The sequence below is a fragment of the Orcinus orca genome, chromosome 15, assembly GCF_937001465.1.
Source record: "Orcinus orca chromosome 15, mOrcOrc1.1, whole genome shotgun sequence".
Lineage (NCBI taxonomy): Eukaryota > Metazoa > Chordata > Mammalia > Artiodactyla > Delphinidae > Orcinus > Orcinus orca.
Window position 1 is genome coordinate 80,048,895 of NC_064573.1, and position 27,284 is coordinate 80,076,178.

The 27,284-nt window shown below is 43.2% G+C and overlaps 1 protein-coding gene across 8 annotated transcripts in view; it reads right to left on the reverse strand.

The window, feature by feature from the left end:
- ACAD10 (acyl-CoA dehydrogenase family member 10) overlaps nt 1–27,284 on the reverse strand; it is a 47,657-nt gene that overhangs the window by 10,459 nt on the left and 9,914 nt on the right. For 7 of the 8 annotated variants that reach the window (XR_007471769.1, XR_007471768.1, XM_049698193.1 and 4 more), the window contains exons 4-13: nt 26,724–26,918; nt 22,005–22,163; nt 21,139–21,298; nt 19,491–19,632; nt 16,351–16,437; nt 14,673–14,854; nt 10,523–10,673; nt 9,282–9,427; nt 8,346–8,519; nt 90–490 (exon numbers count right to left, since the gene is read on the reverse strand). Coding sequence is in view for 6 of the 8 variants with exons in the window: in XM_049698193.1 (XP_049554150.1) it covers nt 90–490; nt 8,346–8,519; nt 9,282–9,427; nt 10,523–10,673; nt 14,673–14,854; nt 16,351–16,437; nt 19,491–19,632; nt 21,139–21,298; nt 22,005–22,163; nt 26,724–26,918 (1,797 nt within the window). In the remaining 2 variants the exon portion in view is untranslated. The remainder of the gene's footprint in view (nt 1–89; nt 491–8,345; nt 8,520–9,281; nt 9,428–10,522; nt 10,674–14,672; nt 14,855–16,350; nt 16,438–19,490; nt 19,633–21,138; nt 21,299–22,004; nt 22,164–26,723; nt 26,919–27,284) is intronic. The other variant, XM_004276744.3, reaches the window with a different exon arrangement.

Sequence of the window (27,284 nt, forward strand, 5' to 3'; positions counted from 1 at the left end):
TGACTGGGCGGGAACAGATGTGGCCGGTGTACGAGCTGAGGTTGGGCCTTGCTAACGAGGTCTCCCCACATCTCGAAACGCTGCTTTACCTTGAGATCTTCGACCAGTGGGGAAGGGGTCCACTTCTCGGCTGAGGTCTGGTGATGCTGCAGCTCTGGCTCAGCGGGGTACACATGCCGCTCCATAGACTGCTTCAGCCGTTGATACAGCTCCCTGACTGGTGGGGAAAGGCCTTCTGGAGAGAAGACCAGAGCTCCCTTTGAGACATGAGCTGGGGAAGAGTCTGTCGAGGTGACATAACTCCTCATGCCTGGGGTCCTCGGCAGGGACTGTGGCCTGGCCCGTGTGTGGTGGGACCTTGTTAACGGTTTGGTGGCTGGCATCTCCTTGAAAACCCGGAACCCTTCTTTGACTGCAAAATCCCACGCCAGGTTAGACGTAAATTCAGTCAGCTTTCCAGTTTGTTCCCCGGTAGCCGAGCTTGCATGCCCTAAGCAGAGGCAAAGAAAACCAGTGAGTACCCCCCAAGTAACCCTTAATAGTGATGCTAACATGTGACAGTATTGTTCCATCAGCCGCTACTACCACTTGCTGAGCACTTGACCTGCACCAGACTCAGTGCTAAGTGCTTGACATGCATTATTATAGCTAATTGAATTCCTGGAGCTACACAACTGTTTTAATCCCCACTTTACAGACAAGGATCCAGGTTTTAAGGAGGAGACATGCCCAAGCTTACATCAGTGGGCTGGGAGCAGAAGTTGGACTCAGTTGGCCTGCTCCCTGCTCTTTATCTCTTCTTTTCCTAAAGAAGCGAAATTAAATTGGGAATTCCCCAAATCACTTCTGCTGTCACCTTGGGCTATAGGAAGCCCTGAAATTCATAATAATAGTCACAGGGGACTGGATTAATGGCTAGTTCCTGGGCACCATTTTGTCTAGATCAACACTGTCATCAGCATCACAGAAGTCACTCTACTCATGCTCTGTTTTTTTCTTTGCTTAATACACATATCAAGACTTTTTTAAGAAAAGATTTTTGAAAAAATTTAAATTAAGATGTAGCGTACATACATCCCCTTTAGAAAGTGTACAGTTCCGTGAGCTTAGCCAGGCAACCACTGCCACCATCAAGGTCAGTACACATATTCCCATCATCCCCAAACTTCCATGGGGTCCCTCTGTAGTCAGACCTTTCCCCTTGCCCCTGGGGAACAACACTGATCTATGCTCCTGTAGTTTGTCTTTTCCAGAACGTCACATAAATACATATGTCATATTCTTTTCAGTGTGGCTTCTTTCACTCAGTATATCTGGGATCCATCCATGTGTCTCCTTATACTGTGAACATTGCCTTTTTATAGTGGGATTTTTCAGTCAGCTCACCTGGATTGTTTTTAGCATTTCCATGTTCTAAAGAGACTGTTTTCCTCATTTGCTTTGTATCAATAAATGGATCTTTGCCGAGGCCTATTTTACTTCTGGCTCCTGCCAATGGTCAAGGGCTAGTCCTCAAAAGAACCATTCTCATGCAGCTTTGGTTTTAAAGATATTACACTATTCCTTACAAATTGGGAACCAGAACCATCTGCTACACAGCAGAGAATGCAGCCCACTGGACTTCAGCAAGTCTTTGCTTGGCACCTTCTGGGTACTGGGTATGGACCCAGGCCCTGGGGGGCCAGTTGGGAATCAGGTAACCCCCTTCCCTGAGTCACAGACTTACAGCGAGGGCCACTGAGCATGAGTGGGCTAGGCTACATTTTCCCCTCCTAACTCAGACTGTACAGGTCTCATCGAAGGGAAAGATATCCCCTCCTTAACATTCATTGTTATTCATAATGATTTTTTTTCTATTGTTTTGTTTCCATTTCATTTATTTCTGCTCTCATCTTTATGATTTCTTTCCTTCTACTAACTTTGGGTTTTGTTTGTTCTTCTTTCTCTAGTTCCTTTAGGTGTAAGATTAGATTATTTGACATTTTCCTTGTTTCTTGAGGTAGGATTTTATTGCTATAAAATTCCCTCTTAGAACTGCTTTTGCTGCATGCCACAGGATTTGGATTGTCATCTTTTCATTGTCATTTGTCTCTAGGTATTTTTTTATTTCCCCTTTGATTTCATCAGTGATCTCTTGGTTATTTAGTAACATACTGTTCAGCCTCCATGTGTTTGTGTTTTCTACGTTTTTCCCCCTGTAATTGATTTTTAATCTCATAGCATTGTAGTCAGAAAAGGTGCTTGATATGATTTCAATTTTCTTAAATTTACCGAGGCTTGATTTGTGACCCAAGATGTGATCTATCCTGGAGGATGTTCCATGTGCACTTGAGAAGAAAGTGTATTCTGCCACTTTTAGGTGGAATGTTCTATAAATATCAATTAAATCTATCTGGTCTTTGTGTCATTTAAAGCTTGTGTTTCCTTATTAATTTTCTGTCTGGATGATCTGTCCATTGGTGTAAGTGAGGTGTTAAAGTCCCCCACTATTATTGTGTTACTGTCGATTTCCTCTTTTATAGCTGTTAGCATTTGCCTTATGTATTAAGGTGCTCCTATGTTGGGTGCATATGTATTTATAATTGTTATATCTTCTTGGATCGATCCTTTGATCATTATGTAGTGTTCTTCCTTGTCTCTTGTAACATTCTTTATTTTAAAGTCTATTTTGTCTGATATGAGTATTGCTACTCCAGCTTTCTTTTCATTTCCATTTGCATGGAATATCTTTTTCCATTCCCTCACTTTCAGTCTGTATGTGTCCCTAGGTCTGAAGTGGGTCTCTTATAGACAGCATAGATATTGGTCTTGTTTTTGTATCCATTCAGTGAGCCTGTGTCCTTTAGTTGGAGCATTTAATCCATTCACATTTAAGGTAATTATTGATATGTATGTTCCTATTACCATTCTCTTAATTGTTTTGGGTTTGTTTTTGTAGGTCCTTTTCTTCTCTTATGTTTCCCACTTAGAGAAGTTCCTTTAGCATTTGTTGTAGAGCTGGTTTGGTGGTGCTGAATTCTCTTAGCTTTTGCTTGTCTGTAAAGCTTTTGATTTCTCCATCGAATCTGAATGAGATCCTTGCCAGGTAGAGTAACCTTGGTTGTAGGTTCTTCCCTTTCATCACTTTAAATATATTGTGTCACTCCCTTCTGGCTTGTAGAGTTTCTGCTGAGAAATCAATGATTAACCTAATGGGAGTTCCCTTGTATGTTATTTGTCATTTTTCTCTTGTTGCTTTTAATAATTTTTCTTTGTCTTTAATTTTTGTCAATTTGATTACTATGTGGCTTGGCGTGTTTCTCCTTGGGTTTATCCTGCCTGGGACTCTCTGTGCTTCCTGGACTTGGTGGCTATTTCCTTTCCCATGTTAGGAAGGTTTTGACTATAATCTCTTCAAATATTTTCTAGGGTCCTTTCTCCCTCTCTTCTCCTTCTGGGACCCCTATAATGTGAATGTTGGTGTTTAATGTTGTTCCAGAGGTCTCTTAGGCTGCCTTCATTTCTTTGCATTCTTTTTTCTTTATTCTGTTCCATGACAGTGAAATCCACCATTCCATCTTCCAGGTCACTTATCTGTTCTTCTGCCTCAGTTATTCTGCTATTGATCCCTTCTAGCGTATTTTTCATTTCAGTTATTGTATTGTTCATCTCTGTTTGTTTGTTCTTTAATTCTTCTGGGTCTTTGTTGAACATTTCTCACATCTTCTTGCTCTTTGCCTCCATTCTTTTTCCAAAGTCCTGTATCATCTTCACTATCATTATTCTGAATTTTTTTTCTGGAAGGTTGCCTATCTCCACTTCATTTAGTTGTTTTTCTGGGGTTTTATCTTATTCCTTCACCTGGTACATAGTCCTCTGCCTTTTCACTTTGTCTATTTTTCTGTGAATGTGGTTTTCGTTCCACAGCCTGCAGAATTATAGTTCTTCTTGCTTCTGCTGTCTGCCCTCTGGTGGATGAGGCTATCTAAGAGGCTTGTGCCAGCTTCCTGATGGGAGAGAGTGGTGGCGGGTAGAGCTGGGTGTTGCTCTAGTGGGCAGAGCTCAGTAAAATTTTAATCCTGTTGTCTGCTGATGGGTGGGGCTGAGTTCCTTCCCTGTTGGTTGTTTGACCTGAGACGACCCAGCACTGGTGCCTACAGGCACTTTGGTGGGGCTAAGGGCGGACTCGGGGAGGGCTCAGCCAAGGAGTATTTCCCAGAACTGCTGCTGCCAGTGTCCTTGTCCCCATGGTGAGCCACAGCCGCCCCCCGCCTCTGCAGGAGACCCTCCAACCCTAGCAGGTAGGTCTGGTTCAGTCTCCTATGGGGTCACTGCTCCTTCCCCCTGGGTCCTGATGTGCACACTACTTTGTGTGTGCCCTCCAAGAGTGCAGTCTTTGTTTCCCCCAGTCCTGTCGAAGTCCTGCAATCAAATCCCGCTAGCCTTCAAAGTCTGACTCTCTGGGAATTCCTCCTTCCGTTGCCAGACCCCCAGGTTGGGAAGCCTGACGTGGGGCTCAGAACCTTCACTCCAGTGGGTGGACTTCTGTGGTATAAGTGTTCTCTGGTTTGTGAGTCACCCACCCAGCAGTTATGGGATTTGATTTTTTTGTGATTGCACCCCTCCTACCATCTCACTTCAGCTTCTCCTTTGTCTTTGGATGTGGGGTATCTTTTTTGGTGAGTTCCAATGTCTTCCTATCGATGATTGTTCAGCAGTTAGTTGTGATTTCGGTGCTCTCACAAGAGGGAGTGAGCGCGCGTCCTTCTTCTCCGCCACCTTGAACCAATCCTCGATTTTTTTTTCTAACAGAGGGTACAAAGTGTTTTCTTAATTTTCATTTCCTTAGTAGGATCTTGCTCTCAGAGTACTGCTTTGTCTCTTTGAAGGTCACTTGTATGAGCTTGGGTTGATTTAAAACTATCACTTCCGATATATTTTCCCAAATGTAATCCCAGCAGAAAAGACCACATCCATGACTGACGTCTTCCTAAATTGCAGCCACCAGCACTTTTTCCTTTCTAGAATTTCAGCAGCCATCTACAAGAAACCTAAACTTCAGTAACCACTTCTTAATGAAGGAAAGTGATACTTGAGGTCAGCTGGTACAGACAGTAAATCAGCCCCCAGGCTCTGGTCACTGTTGTCCCTCTGCCAACCTAAGGATGAGCCCAAATCTCCTGTGATGACATCACAGAGAGAATGCCTTTGAAACACATTGTTCTTCTCCAAAACCCCCTTTCCCAGGGTGATACCAAGTATCTCAACTGTTTAAAAAAAAAAAAAAAAGACTTTAACAGCTAATTAAGAAGACAAATGCGCAGAAATAATACTTGTGTTCAGAGAGTTGAGTTTTTTGTTTCCCTAATCAAATGATTTTATCCTATTCTTTAAAAAAACTGACTTCACTGTTTTTACGTAAGAAAACTAAGGCACTTCCTCAGAATGTCTGCTGGCTTTCCAGGTAGGAGGGAAGGGAGAGCACAATCAAGATCAGAGGAACAGAGGCCTGAAAGGACAGCACATCTGTTTTTCCATGTGGTGGCAAACACTGGCGTGTTTTGCCTCTGAGGCCAAGACAAGCTTGAGGCCAAGCCAGCGGCTCACAGGATCTTGGAAACTGTCAAAGGGCTTCCTGATAGGCAACTTGAGGACAACCTGGCGAAGTTTATTGGTGTAGAGATTCTAGAATGAATAATTCTCTTTTAAAAACTGAGATATAATTGACATAATGGGCAAAATCTATCCAGCTATCCCCAGTCACTGGAGCAGAACCCAGTGAGAACTTGGCTGCCCACTAGAAAATGCCCACAGGCAATCAGGCCTACACATCACTGTTTGGACTTAGCAGCCATTCTGTTTAATTAAATGTTTCTGGTTACCTTTCACTGTAAAACCAAAACAAAAATTGGGAAATACTGGCTTAGAGCTGAGACTCTCCAAAAGAAGAGAAAATACCATTTCCAGGGATTACTGCTTGAGGTCACGGAGGGTTAAACTAGAAATTCTCTGGATGCTGATTCTTCTCTGGAAAAATCACAACCTTCTATTGCCACTAACACCTGGCACGGTACCTGGCCCAGGAGAGGCTCTTGTGAGTGAATGGATGATCAATTCCCCTATTGCAACTGCCTTTCTCAGAAGATTCTGGCACCCTGGCTGAGAGCGACATGCTGCCAGAAAGCCTCGGGTATTGATGACCACGAAGCTAAGATGTCCCCATAGTACTAGCAAACCCACTGCTGGGCTTCTTTCTACGTGCCTTTTAAGTTTTCATCTCGGAAAATTTCAAAGACAAACCAAACTAGACAGAAGAATATAACGAACCTACAGGTTTCTACCACTCAGCTTCAACAATCGTCAAAGCATGGCCAATCCTATTTCACCCTCTGCCCTCCCCACCCGCACTGCCCTGGATTTTGCTAAAGTAAATCCCAAACACCACATCATTTCATTTATAAACATTTCATTTATGTCTAAAAACAAAGACTTAAAAACACCCACAACAATACCATTATCACACTTAAACAACAGTTAACTATGATGCCTTAATATCATCAACTCTCCAGTCAGAATTCATTTTTCACTGACTGTCTCAAATATTTTTTTTTCAGAAAATTTCTTTGTTCAAACAGGGATCTGAATAAGGTCCAAATACTATTTTTGGCTAATGCATCTTTTAAGTCCCGTTCACTCTATAGGTTCCCTTTTCAACATCTGTTCCCCTTTTTTATCTGCTGAAGAAACTAAATTGTTTCCTCTGTGAAGTTTCCCAGAATCTGGATTTTTGTGAATGGCTCTGCCTCAACGGTGCTGTTGAATGTGCTCCGCTGAACCCTCTGTTCCCTGTAAGTTGGTGGTTGGCACTCGAGGCTTGGTCAGATCCAGGTTCGACTTTTGAGGGCAGCATCAGGAGGTATGTAATGTCTGGCTGCCTCTCTCGATTTCAGCACCATTAATGCTTATTTTCCAGATGCATTCATGTAGTAGGGGTGGCAAATTGGTGACACGCTAATTCTATCACTGGGTCCAGGATGCTTCTCTAAAGAGAAACTTTCTCTCATCAATCATTTGGTTAGCCTGATACATAATTTGTATAGGAAAGGCAGGATGAATGTTTGACTCTCTTCCCTTTATTTACCAATTTTCAGAGTAATGGGTTGCTTTCCTGCCAACCTCCAAAGTCACCAGTGAGACACTGTGTCTTTGTTTTAGTATCATTCTTTACTCATGGATTTAAATATATTTGATGTGTTTCATCCATTTCAGCTATCATCATACTGGTGCTCAAAGTTTCCTGTCATTAGCAAGTGGGAGCCTATTCAGGTTGACTCCTGAGACCTTTAGATATGACCCTCTTAATCTTCAACAACCTCCTTGCTTTCTGGTACGGCAAGATGTTCCAGGTTCATCTTGTGGATATTCTGCCCTAGACCTGAAATCAGCCACTTTCTCCAAGGAGTCCTGGTTCCTTTTGGTGAGAATGGAATTTATAGATTATAATGTGGGTAATTAGGGGTACTTAATGCTATTGGCTTAGTCACTACTTCTAGGTCTTTTGGGTAGATTCTAACTGCTTGCTTTCTACTTGCCTTCCTTCTACATAGGAAACAAACTTTAATCTGTCTTTCTACTTTCTTAAATAATTTAGGGTATAGATTATTTCCATTTCTACCCTGTAGAATTTAGAATTAAAACTAATAACATTGTGCCATCCTCGCATATATATATGAACACTCCATAGGTGACATATGTATATATCAAACCATCAGTTCTAAGTAGCCATACTTAACTTTTCTTCTCAAAAGTTCAAACTTAAAAGATACAGTCTAGAAAACACTGGTTAAATAAAGTATTTTATCATATGTATATGTGTGTATATATATATATATATATATATATATATTTTTTTTTTTGCGGTACACAGGCCTCTCACCACTGTGGCCTCTCCCGTTGTGGAGCACAGGCTCCGGACGCGCAGGCTCAGCGGCCATGGCTCACGGGCCCAGCCGCTCCGTGGCACATGGGATCTTCCCAGACCGTGGCACAAACCCGCATCCCCCGCATCGGCAGGCAGACTCCCAACCACTGCGCCACCAGGGAAGCCCGGAAAATAATTTTATATTCTTCTATATGGTTGAATTCTTATCATGTATGTTTTTACTCTAAAAATTTTTGTGCCTTATTTTAATAACTTAAAAAATTTTAAATATTGATTTAAAAAATATATATATATATGATATACACTTAATGACAAATGGTTGAATTAACTGAATCTTGTAGTTCGGTTACGAGAGGGTTTCAGGGATGGAAGCCCCTTGGCTGTGACTCACAGCCCGAGGCCAGCTCTCCCAGGCCCCCATTACCTGTGAGTGAGCGCTTGTAGACTCCCTGCAGGATTGCAGCAATGCGGAAAAAGGAGAAAGCCATGTAGAAGTTCCAGTTCTCAGTGGGACGGATCCCCATGTGAAGACAGTACATCCTGAAATACTCCTCTGCAGTAGGGATTCCCAGCTCAGACAGATCACTGTCACTCAAACCTGAAGCGACAGACAGACCCAGGACTAGGCAAAAACCCCATGCTCTCCTGTGGCTCCAAGTATTTGAATTCTGAAAATCACTTCGTCCCTTGGAAATCAGCTTCACAACTAGTTCAGAGGGTTATAGCTCATCATTTCAAGATGTCTGGAATCCAGGCATGAAGCTGTTATTCACAATTTGGCTCTTAAAAGTTTCAGACTAAATTGGCAGTAAAGGAAGGAATGAGGGGCCTCCAATTCCATCTGGGCCACAGTTCAGGGTGGATGCATATTATTTTCTACCAGTCATTTGATTAAAAAAATGGTATTCAAAGGAGATCTCGCCAAATTATGAAAAAGATAACTGCAACAAATAAAAAATCTTACCTATTTCCTTCATTTGTAACATTTTGATGGTTTAGAAGCATGTAATATGTTCTGTTCCAAGAATTTATCCTAGGAGTATAACTTACATACAGGCAAAGATATTACTACACAGATATTCACTGCCTTTTTTTGTGGAAGCACAGGGAAGGTAATACTTTAAAAAAAAACAAAAAACTGGAAACAAATATCCAAATAGGAATCAAACCAAATGCCTTATTAAGTTAATTCTATAACAATGAAATCCTATACTGTCATTAAAAATGATGCTGTAGAAGAAATACTCAATACCTGAATTTCACGAAGCAGCCCAATCACAAACTGTTTCAGCAGAGTTTGCCCCAAAGCTTTGAGAAGAGCGCTGGCTCCATCCCTCACTCCCCCAGCGGCAGTTCCTACCTGGCTGAACGGGAAAGCTGGATGGCAGGTAGTGAGCCAGGCAGCTGTGGGCCACATCGGCAAGGGGGTCGCCTAAGGTAGAGAGTTCCCAGTCAAGGACGGCAAGCACCTCGGCCGTTTCCGGGTGGAACAGCATGTTGTCCAGCCTGCAGGAGCCACAGAAGGGATGGAGACAGCGCTAAGAACACTGACCGCTAGGGTGTATTCTGTGCTGGGCGTCTTCTGCTGACCCCTTCAGAAGCACTCCCCACCCCTCCCATGTGCCCGGGAGCCTGCATGGGCTGCATCCACCAGCTCCCTTGCCCTTTGGCTCAGCTGGGAGCAGCCAACAGGACACCAGCAGACAATGGGAAGGGGGCCTGCACATTAATTCCCCACCCCCCTCTCAGCAGATAGCTGAGGGACAGCTGTATTCCTCTCCCGAGGGCCACAGCTTTGGTCAGGTGGCCCTCGCCACATAGAGACCATGTCTGGGTTCTGGTAATTACTCCTTCCCGAGATGGTTTTAAAACAGGTCTGCAATTTTTTGACACTCCTACCACAAAAGAAAGAGTCTAATCCTTCACCCCTGGAAGCAGCTCACTTCTAACAATTATAATACAGGTGGAAGTGGTGCTGAGTGACTCCTGAGACAGGGACAGAAAAGGTGATCAGCTCCCCCCTGGCCCTCTCCCCTCGGAACACACACCTTTGCAACCGTGAGCCACTAGGTAGGAAGTCCAGCTGGAAGCTGCCATACTGGAAAGACCAGGTGGGAAACCACAGAGACACAGAGAGAGGCTCAGGGAGCCCAGCTCTCCTCTGCCCTGGTGCAGGCGTGAGCGAGCCTTCAGGTGATTCCAGTCCCCCGCCTGAGACCCACGTCAGTGGCTCAAGCAAGCCATCCCGTCCCAGACTGCAGACTCATGAGTAAGATCATTGCTGTCGCTGTTGACAGCCACGCAGCTTTGGAGTTGTCGCTACAGCTGAAGCCCGTGCTTGTACCTTCAGACCCGGGGGGTGGTACTAACTCCTGCTGTTGCACAGGCCAGGCCCCCCATCACAGAGAATAATCTGGCCCCAAACGTCAATAGTGCCAAAGCTGAGAAACCCTGCCTTAAAGGCCACGCAGAGGGAGAGCCCATGTAGTGGATAATTGTCAACTGTAAACTGGGGCAAGACCAGCTGCTTAATTTCCCCTTCAAATACCCTTCCCATCACTTTCCACAACTAAGTATCAGCCCTCCTCATGCCCAGTCGACCTGAAGTCCCCATGCACCACTGTGGTCTGCTGCTGCCTGGGAAGGTGGAGGGGCAGCCACTCGATGAGCCTCTCCATTGGCGGGATGGTGCTGGTTTCCGAGGCTCGATACTGCTTGATCCATGTTTGTACCTGGCGTGCAACATAGTCCCCTGAGGGAAAGAGGATTAGAACATGGTGTGCCATCTCAGCAACCTCCAGAGGTTTCGAAAATCAAGCAGTGCGATGAAACCCTTTGTAACGTCTGAGGCATCTTCTTCCCATGACTAGAGAATTTCCCACATGATGTTCCTGCCCCCTCAACCTGGAAGCCACTGCTGTTTTATCTTGGCTGGATCTGTGTGATCTGGGCATTGTTCCCAGCCACATAGGCTCCGAGCCTGATCCCTGGCCCTCTCAGATCCTATGAGCTTCCTAACAGCCTTTACTAAATCCCTTCTTGGCTACAGGACAGTGATTGGCTAAGAGCATAGGCTCTGGGGTGGATGCATGGTCTGGGTTTGGTTCCCAGCTCTGCCATTCTCTGTGTGATCTCAGGCAGGTTACTTTACCTTTCTATGCCTTTGTTTCCTCATTGATGAGATGGCCCTCATAGAGTTGCTGGGAGGACACAATATGTAAAGCCCCTGCAAATGTTCCTGGCATGTAGTAAGTACTGCATGAGTATTTGCTATTATTCAGTTGTTTGCTACCAGAGTTACCACAGTTGAGGAACTTGCAAGTTATATCTGGGAGCACAAACTGGAGGGAGCTCTGGAGTTGCCTGGCTCACAGTTAAGCTTTTCAACTAATTTAACCTCTCTAAGCCTCCATTGCTTCATCTGTACAATGAGTGTACTGCCACCGGTATTCCCTAGGACCACTGTGAAGGCCAAATGAAGTCCATATATAATATGCCAAACACAGAAGGCTGCTCAATGAATAATGACCATTATTACTGTCACTGTTATTAGTTGACAATTATTGTCACTATTAAAACAATTCATAATTAATCACACATCACACCACTAGCTCTAAGTCAAGCCCTCACCCCTCATCTGAGAGAAAAATGTTCCCCAGAAGCTTGAAGACAAGGATAGAGAGATTGGGCTCCTTCTGTGGAGTCCACTGCACACTCAGAGCACCCAGACACCTGTCCTTCGGAGGATCCAGCAGGGCTGGATGAGAGGTGAGATCAAAATCCACAGGAATTTAACCCCAAACAAATCAAGCCTTTAGAACTAACTTCCAGTTTTCAGAATTACAGGAAGTAGCAGACAGCAGTAAATGAAATCATCAGGTAACAATCAAAACAAATCTATAATATACTTGCCTGGTCCCTTAAAAAATTCATTAAAAAAAAAAAAACAATGAGGGGACTGTTCTAGATTCTTTGATCGGATCCCGATTTGGAAAACCAACCAAAAAAACTCACTTGTAAAAGATGTAAGGGGGGTAATGAGGAAATGTGAATATGGACTGAGTTTTATATATTCTGGGAAAATGGCAAATTTCCTTGGATGTGATAATGGTGCTGGGAGATGTCCTTACTATTAGGAAATGTAGGAAATGCGTACTGAAGCTGTTAGGAGTCAAGCGCCAGGATCTCTACAACTTTGTTAATTGTGCAGATAGAAACAGAAAGAGCTATATAAAGGAATATGGCAAAAGTTAACCATTGTTAAAATCAGTCGTGGGCATATAGTTATTCTCTGTACTATTTCACATTTCTAGAGTTTAAAAATTATCATAATAAATTGAATACAAAGGCCACCAGGAACTGAGCCTTTGCGGAAGGAGCCCCTCAGGAAAATCTCCTATATGGATTTAGGATGTCCCCCTGCCCCCCACGTATACACACCACCCCAGTGCTGTACACACTCCCTTCTCGTGGGAAGCAGATGCAGCTGTCCCTGCGGCTCTGGCTCTGTTGGCCACTGGTCCCGAGCAGGCCTGCCAAGGCACTAACGCCCTTCCTCCCCAAAGCAGCCTGCCCTCTGGGATGAGAAAAGAGAATTATGGTTCCCTGCAGGTCCTTGATGGAAAGGTTCTTTGTGATAACTAGACTGGACCTAAAGGATCTGGTCAAAAGTCCCTTTTGATCAGAAATCATGTTGGTGTGCTGTTTCTTTTCCTTACAAATTTAAATTTGTTCTCTTCAATAAATCATATATTCACATGGCTCGAAATTAAAGTGACAAAAAGGAGTGCAATAAAGATTTTCTCCCATCCCCCTGCCCAGCCACTCAGCCGTTATTCCCCAAAGGCAACCCATGTGACCAATTTCTTTGGCATCCTTTTGGAGATATCTTCACGTGTGCAAATAAACATTTAAATTTATTCAAATATACCAATTTTACACAAATGGTGTACTATCTATATATAGCCAATGCCCCACGCAGCAGCTGGGTTCCTGACATAACTTGAGAAGAAAAGGAAGATCTGATGCCCGGGTAAACTGGATCAGTGAATGTGAAATTTGAGGAAGCTGCTTCATGCGATAAGGCTCCAAATACTGCCTGCGGCCCAGGAGGCTGACCCTGAGTCATAAAAAATCACACCAGATTTCTGCTTTGTCTCTTTGTCAAACTAATAGGCCAGTAGAAAGTGCATCAAAACAGTCCACTTTAAAAATAAAAGGCAAAGGATCCACTCAGCACATGGGAGAGGCCTCCTTAGGCTGCTGTCTCTCCACTGCAGGATGGGATGTCACATTGCCCGTTGCTTCATGTGACAGAGGCTTTATCTCCATTCAAAACACTAGGACAGGTGCCATCTCCTTTGCTTTTCACATCAGCACTGTGGGGGGGCAGGGAAGGGTTTTTTTGTTTTGTTTTGTTTTTTACTGAACCTTTACTGTTGAGAAAACTATAACAAAGTAATGGGACTTGCCCAAGGCCACCCCACAAATCAGCACCTGACTTCTGGTCTAGGGCTCTTTCCACTTTGAAACAATGGCTCAATATAGGCAACATCTATGGTCTTTGCCTGCTGACCCTTTTACTGGTAACTAGGGCTCCCAGATAAAATAGAGGATGCTCAGTTAAACTGGAATTTTGGATAAACAACAAACAAATTTTTACTGTAAGTGTTTCCCAATGAGACCACCAAGACGGAGGGGAACCCCACTAAGCTGGTAACTCTGGTCAACAGGTTAGTTAGTTAGTATATGATATGGATCAGGCTGCGTATGGAAGGGGTGAAGAACTCCCTCAGTTGGGGCTGCGAAGTCAGTAAGCCTGCTCTGTGGTAGCAAAGTTTCTCAAATGGTTAGTTTTGAGACCTCAGATCATGTGCCTATGGAATGACAGAATTTTAGGTAACTTGGTAGAAATGTGTCAGGAAGTTGATGTACTTTGGACACATACTGCAGCCTTTGATATGGTCCTAGACAAAACAGGCACATTTTGGTTAAAAGCAGAGAAAGAAAAAAATACAGCTTATTTGAGAGATTCTTTTTGACCATGGTCAACAATGCACACTGGTTGAGAGTCAGATAGTGTTGAATGCTGCAGGGCAGACAAAGTGAAACTCTTTGGCTCATGCTAAAGTTTCTGCATGCAAAAGCATGAAGACAATGGTGATGGTGGTTACAAAAGTGTGTGCATTTGTCAACATTCGTAAAATGCTACATTTCAATACAACTGACTTCCAGTAAAAAAGAAAAGGGAAAACCTGACAATACCAAGTGCTTCCAAGGATGAGGACCAACTGGAACTCTCAGACATTTTTTAAAAAAAAGAAAGAAGAAAACAGAAACAAATTATACAAACAAATACCTTGGCATAATGGCATTTTAAAAATATATCCCTAAATCTTTCCTCTAAATATTGAGAAGAATATTTAGAGGAAATGGTGAAAAATGGAGAAGAAAATACGTATCTTAAGTACTTTTGGCCAGTATCGAAAAAGAAACAAGATTTAAGTGATACAGGGAGATAAAAGTTTCAGGGAAGAGAGATTCTGTAGTCCATGAAGGGATTTATCTCAGGACAAAGCATCTAGGTAAGTGACACTTATACTAAAATGAAAGTGGATTTCCAAGTAGGAAGCTAACAAGCCCACCTCACATTTACCAGTGGTGCCTTAAAACCTTGGTACCATGGAAATCATGAAAGCAGAGGCACCAGTGAGGAAACAGCAGCACGGAAGACAAGCGGCCCCGTGCTCACCGTGTTTCCCATAGTCTTCTAGGCCTGCGGCCTTGAGGTCCACACTGTGAATCTTGCACAAGACTCTGTTCATGGCAGTGTAGATGGCCCTCCTCTGGCTGGGCTCCAAGCCTGGCAGAGAGGGGTCTTTGTAGATGAGGCCTGGGCAGTACTCCATCAGATAGAAGGGAGTGCCGATGACCCTAGCAGGGGCACAGACAGGGTGTTTCAGTAGCCCATGATGTGGCAGGCACTGCTCTGTCCTGTGTGTGAGCTTTGAGTGCTGGGTGGGAGTTTGGATCCAGAGTACTGGAAACTTCCTTTTTCCTTTGCACATAAGCACAGGGGTTAGAAGTACTCCCTCCCCAAAGCAATCCACACACACACATCCCTGTCTACACTTCCTTGCCAGCATGCCTCTCTTCTCTTTGGTCCACTTGTAGAAGCCATCGGAATGGGATTAAGTGTGATAATACAGGAGAGCAGCATGTTGAGAGGGGGATTTGGAGTCAGAGAACCAGGTTAAGTGCCACCTCTGCCCTTCCTAGCAGTGTGATCCTGAGAAACATATTAAAGCTCTCTGAGCTTTGTTTTTTTTTAATCTATAACGCTTCAAAGGATAGTTATAAGAATTAAGGGAGCAAATACATAGGGAATGCCTGGCATATGTTTCTGGCTTCAATGAGGGTTGGATAAGTATCCCTTCTTGTTATTGATGTTACTTTCATCATTATCCAGTGGTATGAATGGCATATACAACACCCCAAAGTATTAAGGTGACACACCAAAATGTCATTAATCCATCTTTTGTCACTACTAGAAATCAGTTTAGTACTCTGAAAAGTTGTTTTGAAAATTCTACTATTATAACTATTCATCCTGACTTGAACATGGCCTAGATATTAAATTATATTATTAAATTATTTTTAATTATCTTAAATGTAATATTGCTATGGTTATGATAGAAAATGTCTTTATTCTTAGAAGATGTAGGCTGCCTGAAACTTACTTCAAAAGTTTCAGTGAATAATAATTTATATACATACATATAAGATATACTTATTAACTTACAAAATAATTATCTAATTATTTAATAAAACTTATTAAATTATGTTATAAAACATTTTTAGAAAAATGTTATATATAATTAACTATTTCTATAAAATTATTTTATCTATATAGTACACCTATTCACATATATACACATACACACATATACATATACATAGAAAGCAAATGTGGCAAAATGTTAACAAATGTTTTCATCTAGATGAAGTGTAAATGGGTGCTCATCGTACTATGTTTTCTTCTTTCAACTTCTGTGTATGTTTTGAAATTTTCATAATTAAAAAATCGGGAAAAAAGAGACAGACTCAGAAAGCGATATTATAAAGCAATTCAAAAACAGTTTAGAAAGCCCACAATAAAAAATTAATTAAAACAAGCAACATGAAGCTAGATGGACATATATTTTTTAAATGTTAGAAAAGATGTTTCCTACCAATTCTCACGAAAGCAGGCATTTATCTTTCAGGATAACTTAAAGATCTGTGAACTTCTAGGGGAGGTAACTATAAAATCTCTTTTCTACCCAAATTTTACTTGTCTTTACTCTAGCAAACTGGAATGTGAGTTAGTATAAGGACTTTTCTCTTCTGTAGCTTGAATACACAATAGAAAAAATAAATCTGAACATTACCTTGAATCCTCACAGAGGTCAAGAACTTTGGGGACAGGGACTCCAGCATTCGCAAGGGCTTTCATTATCCTGCCAGAACAAAGAAAACTGAGAGACACTGCTGAATGAGATGACTGGACTTTCTTGAAATTATTTTTTGGTTTAAAAATTTTACATGCAGAAATTAAAATGGAATGCTAAAATTTAAAAAATTCAATTGACCCAAGAAGGCAAAAAGGCAAGGAGAACAAAAGACAAATGGGACAAAGATCAAACAGCAAAATTATAGACCTGAGTCAAACATACTGATAATTACACTAAATTTAATAGAGTAAACATTCCAATTAAAAGACAGAAGTTGTCCTACTGGGTTCAAAAGCAAGACTTAATATACTGTCTATAAGGGACATGCTTTAAATATAAAAACATAGAAATAAATAAATAAAACAAAATATGAAAGGATGGAAAGGGAAGTTCCATGCAATTAGTAAGCATAAGAAAGCTGGTATAGCTATATCAATATTAGAAAAAGAGACCTTAAGGCAAAGAGGACTACCAGAGATAAAAAGGGACATTTCAAAACAATACAAGAGTTAATTCACCAGGAAGATATTACAATCATAAATGTGTATGTGCCTTAAACAACAAGGTCCTCCTGTATAGCACAGGGAACTATATTCAATATCCTGTGATAAACCATTATGGAAAAGAATATGAAAAAGAATATATATATAAAAAATACAGCATAAAAAAGAATATATATATTTATAACTGAGTCACTTTGCTGTATAGCAGAAATTAAAACACAACATTAAATCAACTATACTTCAAATTACAAAAGTAAATAAAAAATGTGTATGCCTGATAAAAGAGCTTCCAAAATACCTAAAGTAAAAATTATCAGAATGAAAGATAGAAATGGACAAACTCACAATCATAGCTGAGACTGTAAAATGCCTTTATCAGTAACTGACTTGATCAAAACTACACTAACTAGAAAAAGTAAGACACAGATCTGAACAACACCACCAGCCAACTTGACCTGATGGACATTTCTATAACACTCACACAGACACTGCAGGATACACATTCTTTTAGAGTGCACACAGTATATTCACCAAGATATATCACGTACTGGTCCATAAAATAAGTCCTAATAAATTTCCAAGTGTCAAAATCTTTTTTTAAAAGTAAATTTATTTATTTATTATTTTTGGCTGCATTGGGTCTTTGTTGCTGTGTGCGGCTTTCTCTAGTTGTGGCGAGCAGGGGCTACTCTTTGTCACGGTGTGCGGGCTTCTCATTGTGGTGTCTTCTCTTGTTGCAGAGCTCGGGCTCTGGGTGCACAGGCTCAGTAGTGGCTCAGGGGCTCTAGGAGTGCAGCCTCAGTTGTTGTGGTGCATGGGCTTAGCTGCTCCGTGACATGTGGAATCTTCCCAGACCAGGGCTTGAACCCGTGTCTCCTGCATTAGGCAGGCGGATTCTTAACCACTGTACCACCAGGGAAGCCCCAAGTATCAAAATCTTACAGAGTATTTCTAAGACCTCAATAGAATTAAACGAGAAATTGTTACTATGTGATAGCTAAGAAAAAGCCCAAATATTTGGAAGTTAAATAACACACTTCCATATAAGCCATGGGTCAAAGAAGAAATCACAAGGGACATTAGAAAATATTTCAAACTGTAATAATAATAATAAAAACACATGTCAAAATTTGTGGGATGCATATGTGCTTACAAAGTAATTTATAACTTTGAAAGCTCATATTAGAAAAGAAGGAAGATGTTAAATCAATGGCCTAAGGTTACACCTAAGAAGGTAAAAATACACCCACAGTAAGAAGATGGAAAGAAATAAAGCTCAGAGCAGAACTAAATGAAATAGAAAATAAACAACAGAAAAATTAACAAAACTAAACATTTGTTCTTTTAAATTATCAACACAACGATAAATCCCTAGGTAGACCGATGAAAGAAAGAGAGAGAAAATACTATCAATCCACAGCAGGAATGGTAAAGATGGGAAATCACTACAGATCCTACATACATTAAAAGGACAGTAACGGAGGACTTCCCTGGTGGTGCAGTGGTTAAGAATCCGTCTGCCAATGCAGGGGACATGGGTTCAAGCCCTGGTCCGGGAAGATCCCACATGCCGCGGAGCAACTAAGCCCGTGCGCCACAACTACTGAGGCTCTGCTCTAGAGCCCGCGAGCCACAACTATTGAGCCTGTGTGCCACAACTACTGAAGCCTGCGCACCCAGAGCCCATGCTCCGCAACAAGAGAAGCCACCGCAATAAGAAGCATGCACACCGCAACGAAGAGTAGCCCCCGCTCGCCGCCCATTGTGCCTTGGGGGATCTTAGTTCTCCAACCAGGGACTGAACCCAGGCCATGGCAGTGAAAGTGCCGAGTCCTAACCACTGGACCACCAGGGGACTCTGCCGAAAATAAAATTTTAATGTAGCAAAAACAGATACAAACTATATATATCTTAACTATGTTTTTTGTAAAGACTTGTACATTGAAACAAAAATATTGGAAAGGAACACACCAAAATGTTTACCCTGGTCATGTTTGGGTAGTTTGTTAGTACAAACATGATAGGCTGGAAGGAAGGCGGAAGAGGAAGAGAAAGCCATCCAGGAGAGGAAGCCCCACTCTGGAGTCCAGTCATCGCATTGCCACTCACTGTCCAAGAGTCTGGAGCTAGTGTTTTTCAACCTACTATGTTTAAATTTCCCTATTCACAAAGCAAAAGATTTTATTTTGGATGGGTTGTAATACATTTATCGTTTTAAACATTTTATTATGAAAAATATCAAACATACATAAAAGTAGAGGGATTCATATAAGGAACCCCAGGTTTCAATAACTATCAACTCACGGCCATGCCTCCTTGGGCTATGACCGCACTTAATAGAGGCTCAAAAAAAGTCTAGTCTCCTAGAGGTTTAGGTAGAGAAGAGAGAAAACAAGCTCCTGAATACAATTAGGTGACATGTTCTTATCAGAAACAATTTTGGAGAGTCACACTTGTAATTTTAAATGTCTCAAGGCACTTTAATGGAGTGCTGATTGGCCAGCTCAGGGGCTGGGCTGCGGAGGCCGGGGATGGCTGGGGATGGCAAGCACGCCCCCAGCTCTGAGAATTTACCTGAACTCCCTCTCTATTGCATGCGCGGACGGGAGCAGTGTCCCTGGCGGTTTCTTCCTCAGAACCAGCTGATGTTTAGCCAGCCTGATGTAGTAGGTGGGATTTGACTGCCCATGATCAAACTGAAGGAGTTCCAATGGGCCTGCAAGTTTGAAAGCAAGGAAAACTCAAACCAGCTCTGGAGGACAAATGTGGACAGACGTTCTTTCTTTCTAATGAGTACTGCATGTGGATGCGGAGCGCCCTGATTTGGAATGATCTGTAAGGAAAGCAGCTCCTCCCGGGGTACCAGACGTGACTGCGTCCCAGGCATACCCCCCCACCTCCAGCTCGAGTCCAGAATATCACACTATGGTGTGGCAAAGGCCACTGGATTTACACAACGACAATTTTCACTTTGTGCAGGTGTCCAATTTTGTCCTTCTTGCCAACTCCTGCTCCGTAAAGAAAAGCCTTTTAGTTCTGTTTGTAAAACACAAGCACAGTCATGGAAACCCATCTTGCTAAATGGAATGCTTTAAGCTGAGGATGAAAAGTGCCCTCACTTGAAAAGTGTGCCCCTCACCCCATACTCGGCCACACCACGCCTGACAATGACGTGACAGCTGAAAGGAGCTATGCAGAGGCCTGCAGCTCGAGCCAAAGCTGCTTTCAGGAGATGCGTTTCCCACCCCAGCAGGCTAAACTCTGAGGCTCCCTTGCAGAAACAGCCTAATTAACCCTAGTCTTCACAATGAGATGAACTCTACACACAGATTCGCAGGAAATGGGAGTTTGCCTGACTTAGCTGGTCTCATCAGAAAGGGTCCCTCAGCTTTGCAGAGGCTCTAAGAACAATCCCATCACTGGAAAAAAATCCTCATGAGAAGCTGCATACAAAGAGTACTTTCAAATGGTACAGATGAACCGGTTTGCAGGGCAGAAATAGAGACACAGATGTAGAGAACAAACGTATGGACACCAAGGGGGGAAAGTGGTGGGGGGTGGTGGTGGTGGGATGAATTGGGAGATTGGGATGGACATATATACACAAATATGTATAAAATGGATGACTAATAAGAACCTGCTGTATAAAAAAATTAATTAAATTAAAAAAAAGTACTTTCAAGGATCAAACTTTATCACCAGGTAGAAATTTCTTCAAAAGTTCATGCAACTATACTTTAATAAAATAAATTTAAAAAGAAAAAGGTCATGAGGCACCTGTTTTTCTGAGGGTGGAAATGTGAAGAAGGAGCTAGAGGTTCCTTTGAAGAGATAGAGACGGCTTGTCACATTTTAAATTCGTGCAACTTTTAAGTCACCTTCACAAAACAGGCTGTCATCTCAAAAATATTAGAAACACTCAAACACCCCTGGGCACATACTGCAAGTTCCTCTCCTCCGGGACAGCCAAAGCAGGCGATTGCTGCCACACCACACTCTCACATGGAACAAGGGCCAAGTACACTTTGGGGATCCGTAAAAAAGGAAGTCAGTGCTTTTTCCCAAGCAAAACAGAGCAGCACTCGGGTCCATGGGCTCACTGAGCCCATTGGCTATTTGCTTCACCACATGGTGTCTTTGTCTCCAACATATTCCACTTAGGACTGAAAGTGAGAACCAGACTGAAAGCCTAGCCTTTACCAAAATGCAGAAGTTTAACTACCTGTGGCTTGGGTCCCCAGTAAGTCTTTGAGGTACTTCTCCAAGGAGTCCTTGGGAATTTCCATCGTCTTTCTCACAGGGCGAGTGTTTGGAACAGCCATTCTCAACGGAAAACCCAGAAGAGTTTCCAGTTCCTTTACTGCAGTCTCTGGGTCATGAACCTGGTTTCACAGAGAATACTGAACATGGACGCCCAGTCAACCCTGCCCCACCCTCCTGCCTGTTCTCTGAGAGGGTACTTTCTTAGAGGGAAATATAGAAGAAGTCAGTTCTCTGAGCAAGGACTTTGCTGCCAGGGGAGTCAGCTCATGAGAAAGCCTCAGAATGAGTTTCCTCCTCCCATTTAATTCCTAACCACATTAAACTTTCTTATCTACTGGGAAGAGTGCCGGTTAAGAGTGAATGATACTCCCTTGTGCCAGGAGGGCAGAATATTGTGCTGTAGTGTCCACTCTGTCCCTATGGGCCCGTCAGCTAATAACGAAAACCCAAACGCAGAAAGCTGGACACCGGCCACCAACGTGGCTTCTCCTGCTTCAAAGCATTGGGGTGGCCCGTGTGTGTGGTAGCTGCTGGGTCCCCACCCAGAGCAGCATCACCAGGCCAGCAGAGCAGTCACCCGAAATGTCTTAAGCCTGCCATTCACCTCCCTGTGTAACTCTTTTCTCATTCTGCCTTCTTACTTCCTATTGAAAATACAAGTGGCTAGTCACCTAGATTTCATAATCAATAAAAAATAAAAAGACTATGGCAGCATGGGTGAAAACCACCAGAGGCAACTGCAACTATGAGTGTAAGAGGACTGCGTAGAGATGCTTACACTAGTGCCTGGGGCACAACAGGCGTTGAAAAAACAGTGACCTTTACCTTAATGGTGTGAATACCAAGGCTGGCAGCTGCTTTTAGATTCGGCCCAAGATCATCCAGAAAGATGGACTCAGAAGGCTGCCGGCCTAGCCGCTCCAAGCACAGCTTGTACATCCTGGCGTCTGGCTTGCAGACACCTTCCAGGCAGGATTCCACAACCTGAGAGGGAGGGACAGGAAGGAGAGATGAATGTCACTAAAAGTGGTGTTCCCACGTACACCCAGTATATTTTCTGAAAAGCAGAGCAGAAGGAAGGCAGTGGAGATTTGTTATAACAAGTAACTTAAGAGTGTCATGATATAAAATGATGTTGCTTTTTTAAGAGGAGTGATTTGGAAATACTGGGTTACAACCTGAGGAAAGATTCAGAAAACCAAAGTTCTGGTTCAGACACAGTGAGTGACCTTGTGCAAACAGCGAAGGCACTATGGGCTTCAGGTTCATAGTCAGGAAACTGGGAACACTAACAGCCATCTTACCTATCTTTTTTTTTTTTTTTTTTTTCTTTGCAGTATGCGGGCCTCTCACTGTTGTGGCCTCTCCCGTTGCGGAGCACAGGTTCCAGACGCGCAGGCTCAGCGGCCATGGCTCACAGGCCCAGCCACTCCGCGGCATGTGGGATCTTCCCGGATCGGGGCACGAACCCATGTCCTCTGCATTGGCAGGCGGACTCTCAACCACTGCGCCACCAGGGAAGCCCCATCTTACCTATCTTAACGGTAGCTGGGAAACTTAGTGAACTTCAGTGTGCTCCGAAATGACATAGCAGTTTGCTAATGTTAGGTATTGTGAATGCACAGAAAAGCTGCACGTTTCAGTTTTAGGGAAAGTATTTCACCATTTTCTCAGAAAGAAGGCACTGTTTACTGTTATAAAAGAAACATGACATTAATGTCCATATTTCAGAAGTTAAAAAACAAACAGCTGTACGCAGCCTAGACAGATAAATCCCACAGGAGGGCTAACACCAAAGAGATCGTCAGTGGCAAAGACATGGTTCCCTTTCATGCAAAGAGCCTCCTGTATCCTGACAGCCTGCTTCAACCTGTATCTGATCCAGAACTGGTGGGGTGCTGCTGAGGGTTCAGGAGAACCCTGAAACAGCTGTCTCAGTGTCAGGCTACCTCTGACCCAGCAACCCCAAGTCCTCTGACACTGTCCCCATGGCTTGATCTCCTGTGAGCAGGCCTAAAACGTCCATAGAGGCCTGTAACCAATACCCTCTGGTCTGCCCAAAGAATAGAACTAACTCCCTCAATCACTCCTGAATTGACCCTCGCTCTCCAAGACCAAGGACAAACCTGAGGGCCCCTCCCTCTCCTCCAAACTCCCATTGTTCAAGGTTAGAGAAGAACTGCCTTTTCAGACAAATAAATGTTCTGAATAAGTTACTGACTCTTCCTGGTCTCCTAAGGACCTGAATGAGCTAAAAGAAGACAAAGAAGCTCCTTCTAAAGAAAATGTCAACAGTGGGTAGCAGAGAAGCCAGGTGTTTCAGACACCAATAAAGGCATCATGCGACAGGAAAGCAGCACAGCTGTACCAGCCGAGACAGGAGGAGAGGGGGAGCAAACCCTGGGGGTCAGGGCCAAGTCTGTCAAGCAGACACCTCCTCTCATAGGTGAGTACATTTGCAGAAGTGAAAAAATTCCTGAGATTTAAATTGGATAAGATCCCTGGACTTCTTGTGTTCTATTTTGCCAGATGAAAAATTTCTGGGGTTGTGTTTCACAACAATGTGAATATACCTAAAATTACTGTCCTGTATAATTAAAAATGGCTAGGATGGTAAATGTTTTTTTTTTCATTGTACTACATTAGCATTTTTTATTTACTTTTTTAAAAAAATAAATTTATTTATTTATTTATTTTTGGCTGTGTTGGGTCTTCGTTGCTGCACACGGGCGTTCTCTAGTTGCGGTGAGCAGGGGCTACTCTTCGTTGTGGTGCACGGGCTTCTCACTGCAGTGGCTTCTCTTGTTGTGGAGCACGGGCTCTAGGTACGCAGGCTTCAGTAGTTGTGGTGCGCAGGCTCAGTAGTGTGGCTCACGGGCTCTAGAGTGCAGGCTCAGTAGTTGTGGCACACGGGATTAGTTGCTCCGTGGCATGTGGGATCTGCCTGGACCAGAGCTCAAACCTGTGTCCTCCGCACTGACAGGCAGATTCTTAACCACTGCGCCACCAGGGAAACCCCTAGGATGGTAAATCTTACATCATGTGTTCTTTACAAAAAATAATAATAATAATGTAAAAGTTTTTACTTAAAAAACAAAGTAGATGGGGACTTCCCTGGTGGTCCAGTGTTTAAGAATCCGCCTCTCAATGCAGGGGACATGGGTTTGATTCCTGGTCGGGGAACTAAGATCCCACATGCCACGGGGCAACTAAGCCTGTGCGCCACAACTAGAGAGCCCGCGTGTGGCAGCTACTGAGCCCGTGCTCTCTGGAGTCCACGTGCCACAACTAGAGAGAAGCCCGCGTGCCACAATTAAGACCCAACACAGCCAAAAAAAACACAAAAAAAGACATTACCCATTGCTTACACCTGGACACAAGCAAAATTTCAGATATAAAACATCCATACTAAAAAAAAAAAAAAAAACCAAAAACAAAGTAGATGAACAAAATTTAAAAGCCACATACACGTCAGAAGAAACAGATTTCTGTGACATTGAAAAGTTCAGGAACAGCCTCCAGGGATGATGGGGATCACAGGAATGGTTCCATTAGCTTTACTTCTACCAAAATAATTTTTTTCCTTATAGCTTTAGAGAACAAAAATGTAAACCCTTGCTCTTGAGGAAACAGATTTTCAAAACTCCAGGTCTCCTGCAGACATAGAATATGAAAATGGATCTGAAAAGCACATGCCAGAGAGCCTGTGAAGCCTGAATAAACAAGTCCATTGTTTTAAAGAAGCTCACAAGTCCCTACATAGTTGAAGGGCCCAATACGAGCCTGGCCAACTGATTTTGTCCAGATGAAGATATATCCCCATAGCCACACTGGAGGGAAGGAATTTCTGAAAATAATTACAACGTATTGCATACTTACCTATCTGCCAGGCACTCTGTAAAGTGCTTTGCATGCATTATACTCTGGGATCCACACAGCTACCCTAAACAAAGAAAATTCCTACTCCTGAACTACAGGTGAGGAAACCGAGGTTCAGAGAATCAAAGCTACTGCTTATAGCAAGCTGCAAGACAGGATTCAAATCCGGCTGAGGTCCCTGAGCACCAGAAGGGGAGGATGCTTGGAGGAGGGCTGTGCTGTGGACAAGCGGGGAAACCAACAATTAAAGTGGGCAAGGAGCCAGGCAGCTGTGCAGAGGGAAGAGAACTCTATCTCTGACTGGCTTTGTATAGGAGGAATGAGGAGGTGGGAGGTGAAAAGAGCATTAGGTTGGGTCGTTAATTTTCCATATTTGTGCCCTGAATTTTCTGCCTGTCAATCCAACTAGATTTGACGTTCTAAAATAGCACTATCCAATAGGACTCTCTACAATGATGGAAATGCTATACTGTCCTGTCCGACACAGTAGCCACTAGCCACATGTAGCGACTGACAACCTGAAATATGGCAAATGCATATTCCAGAGGGCAGGGCTTGTGTCCGTCACACTGAACACAGTATCCCCTCATGCCTAGCCAGTGCCTGGCACACAGTCACTGCTTAATGAGAAAGTGTTTTCCAACCGAATGAAGTTTAGGCAAGTCAATAATTCAGTAATTCATGTCTGTCCCAGGATAACGATATACTTTCTCTTAGGGAAATGGGGAGTCTTTCACAGAAGTAACCTCCTGGCACAGAAGACCATCTCCTGACTCGGAATCTTCTCAGGTACTTTCATAGTCTAGCCCTTCATGTGCTGTCCCATACGGTAGCCACTAGCCATATGTGATTATTTACATTTAAGTTGAAATGAAATAGAATTCCTCAGAGCCACTAGCCACATTTCAAGTGTTTAATAGCCGTATGTGACTAGTAGCAACCATACTGGACATTTCCCTTACTGCAGTGGGTTTGTTTGCACAGCACTGGTCTAAGGATTAATGCCATAGAAATAGAGGGCAATGGGGTTGGTCTTTTTTTTTTTATTATTTTTTTTTAATTTTTGGCTGTGTTGGGTCTTCGTTTCTGTATGAGGGCTTCCTCTAGTTGTGGCGAGCGGGGGCCACTCTTCATCGCGGTGCGCAGGCCTCTCACTGTCACGGCCTCTCTTGTTGCGGAGCACGGGCTCCAGACGCGCAGGCTCAGTAGTTGTGGCTCACGGACCTAGTTGCTCCGCGGCATGTGGGATCTTCCCAGACCAGGGCTCGAACCCGTGTCCCCTGCATTGGCAGGCAGATTCTCAACCACTGCGCCACCAGGGAAGCCCGGGGTTGGTCTTTGAAGAGAAAAGGTCAAAGGGCCCGTTAAGAGGTGAGGGCTGACGAAAGTGCATGTGTTATCTGATGACTAAGGTTCAACTCCAGAATGAAAGGGAGTCTTGAAAGCTGAGGTTTCAATCAGTTATCAAAGCCCATAAATGACTGACCTTGCTGAGAGCTCAGTGATATTTTACAAGTCTTGTTTCCCACCTGTTATGTTTAGTCCTAACTGAGTCAAGTGTGTGAATAAAAAACCCATTCACTCCAGATCTACTGAGAGGCAGCACTAATGCTGCATCCTGAAGCAAGGACACAGACTTGATTCGGATTATTCTGGATCACTTACCACATCAAACTGTTTCCGGTCCAGGGGCAGAAAGCTCTTCCCATTGGGAAGATAAAAATTATTGCTCAAGACTGCAGTCTGAAGGCCTTTAGCCCGAATCTGAGTTATGGCCTCAGTCATCACTGGGAACGGCTTTGCCACTCGCTCACTGGTCAGCAGAGAGAAAAAGGAGTCCAGGGGCACGGAGGTCTTTGACTAAGAATGGGGGAGGGGAGAGGAGAACCAGCCATCATTAAGAGTAAGAACATCTTGTCACCGACACAGAAAAACACATATTCCTGGCTTCCTACCACTACCTGGTGTAGGACCCCAGGCCTTTGGCTTGCTGCCAAAAGGAATTCCCTCCCTCAGCCCTTGTGCAGAACTTTGTATATAAGGTTGTAAAAAGTGGCTTAGAATTAGAGTTACAGTGGTTAGGGAATGGAGCTATTTATATCAGTATTCCAGTTAAATGAGTTCTTTATTGCACTCACTCATTGTCAATTTTAAAAAGATTCAGAAGACCCTAAGAGGTACATTAAACTCTATAAGTGTATTAAGCAGATGTAACTTAATTTTTAA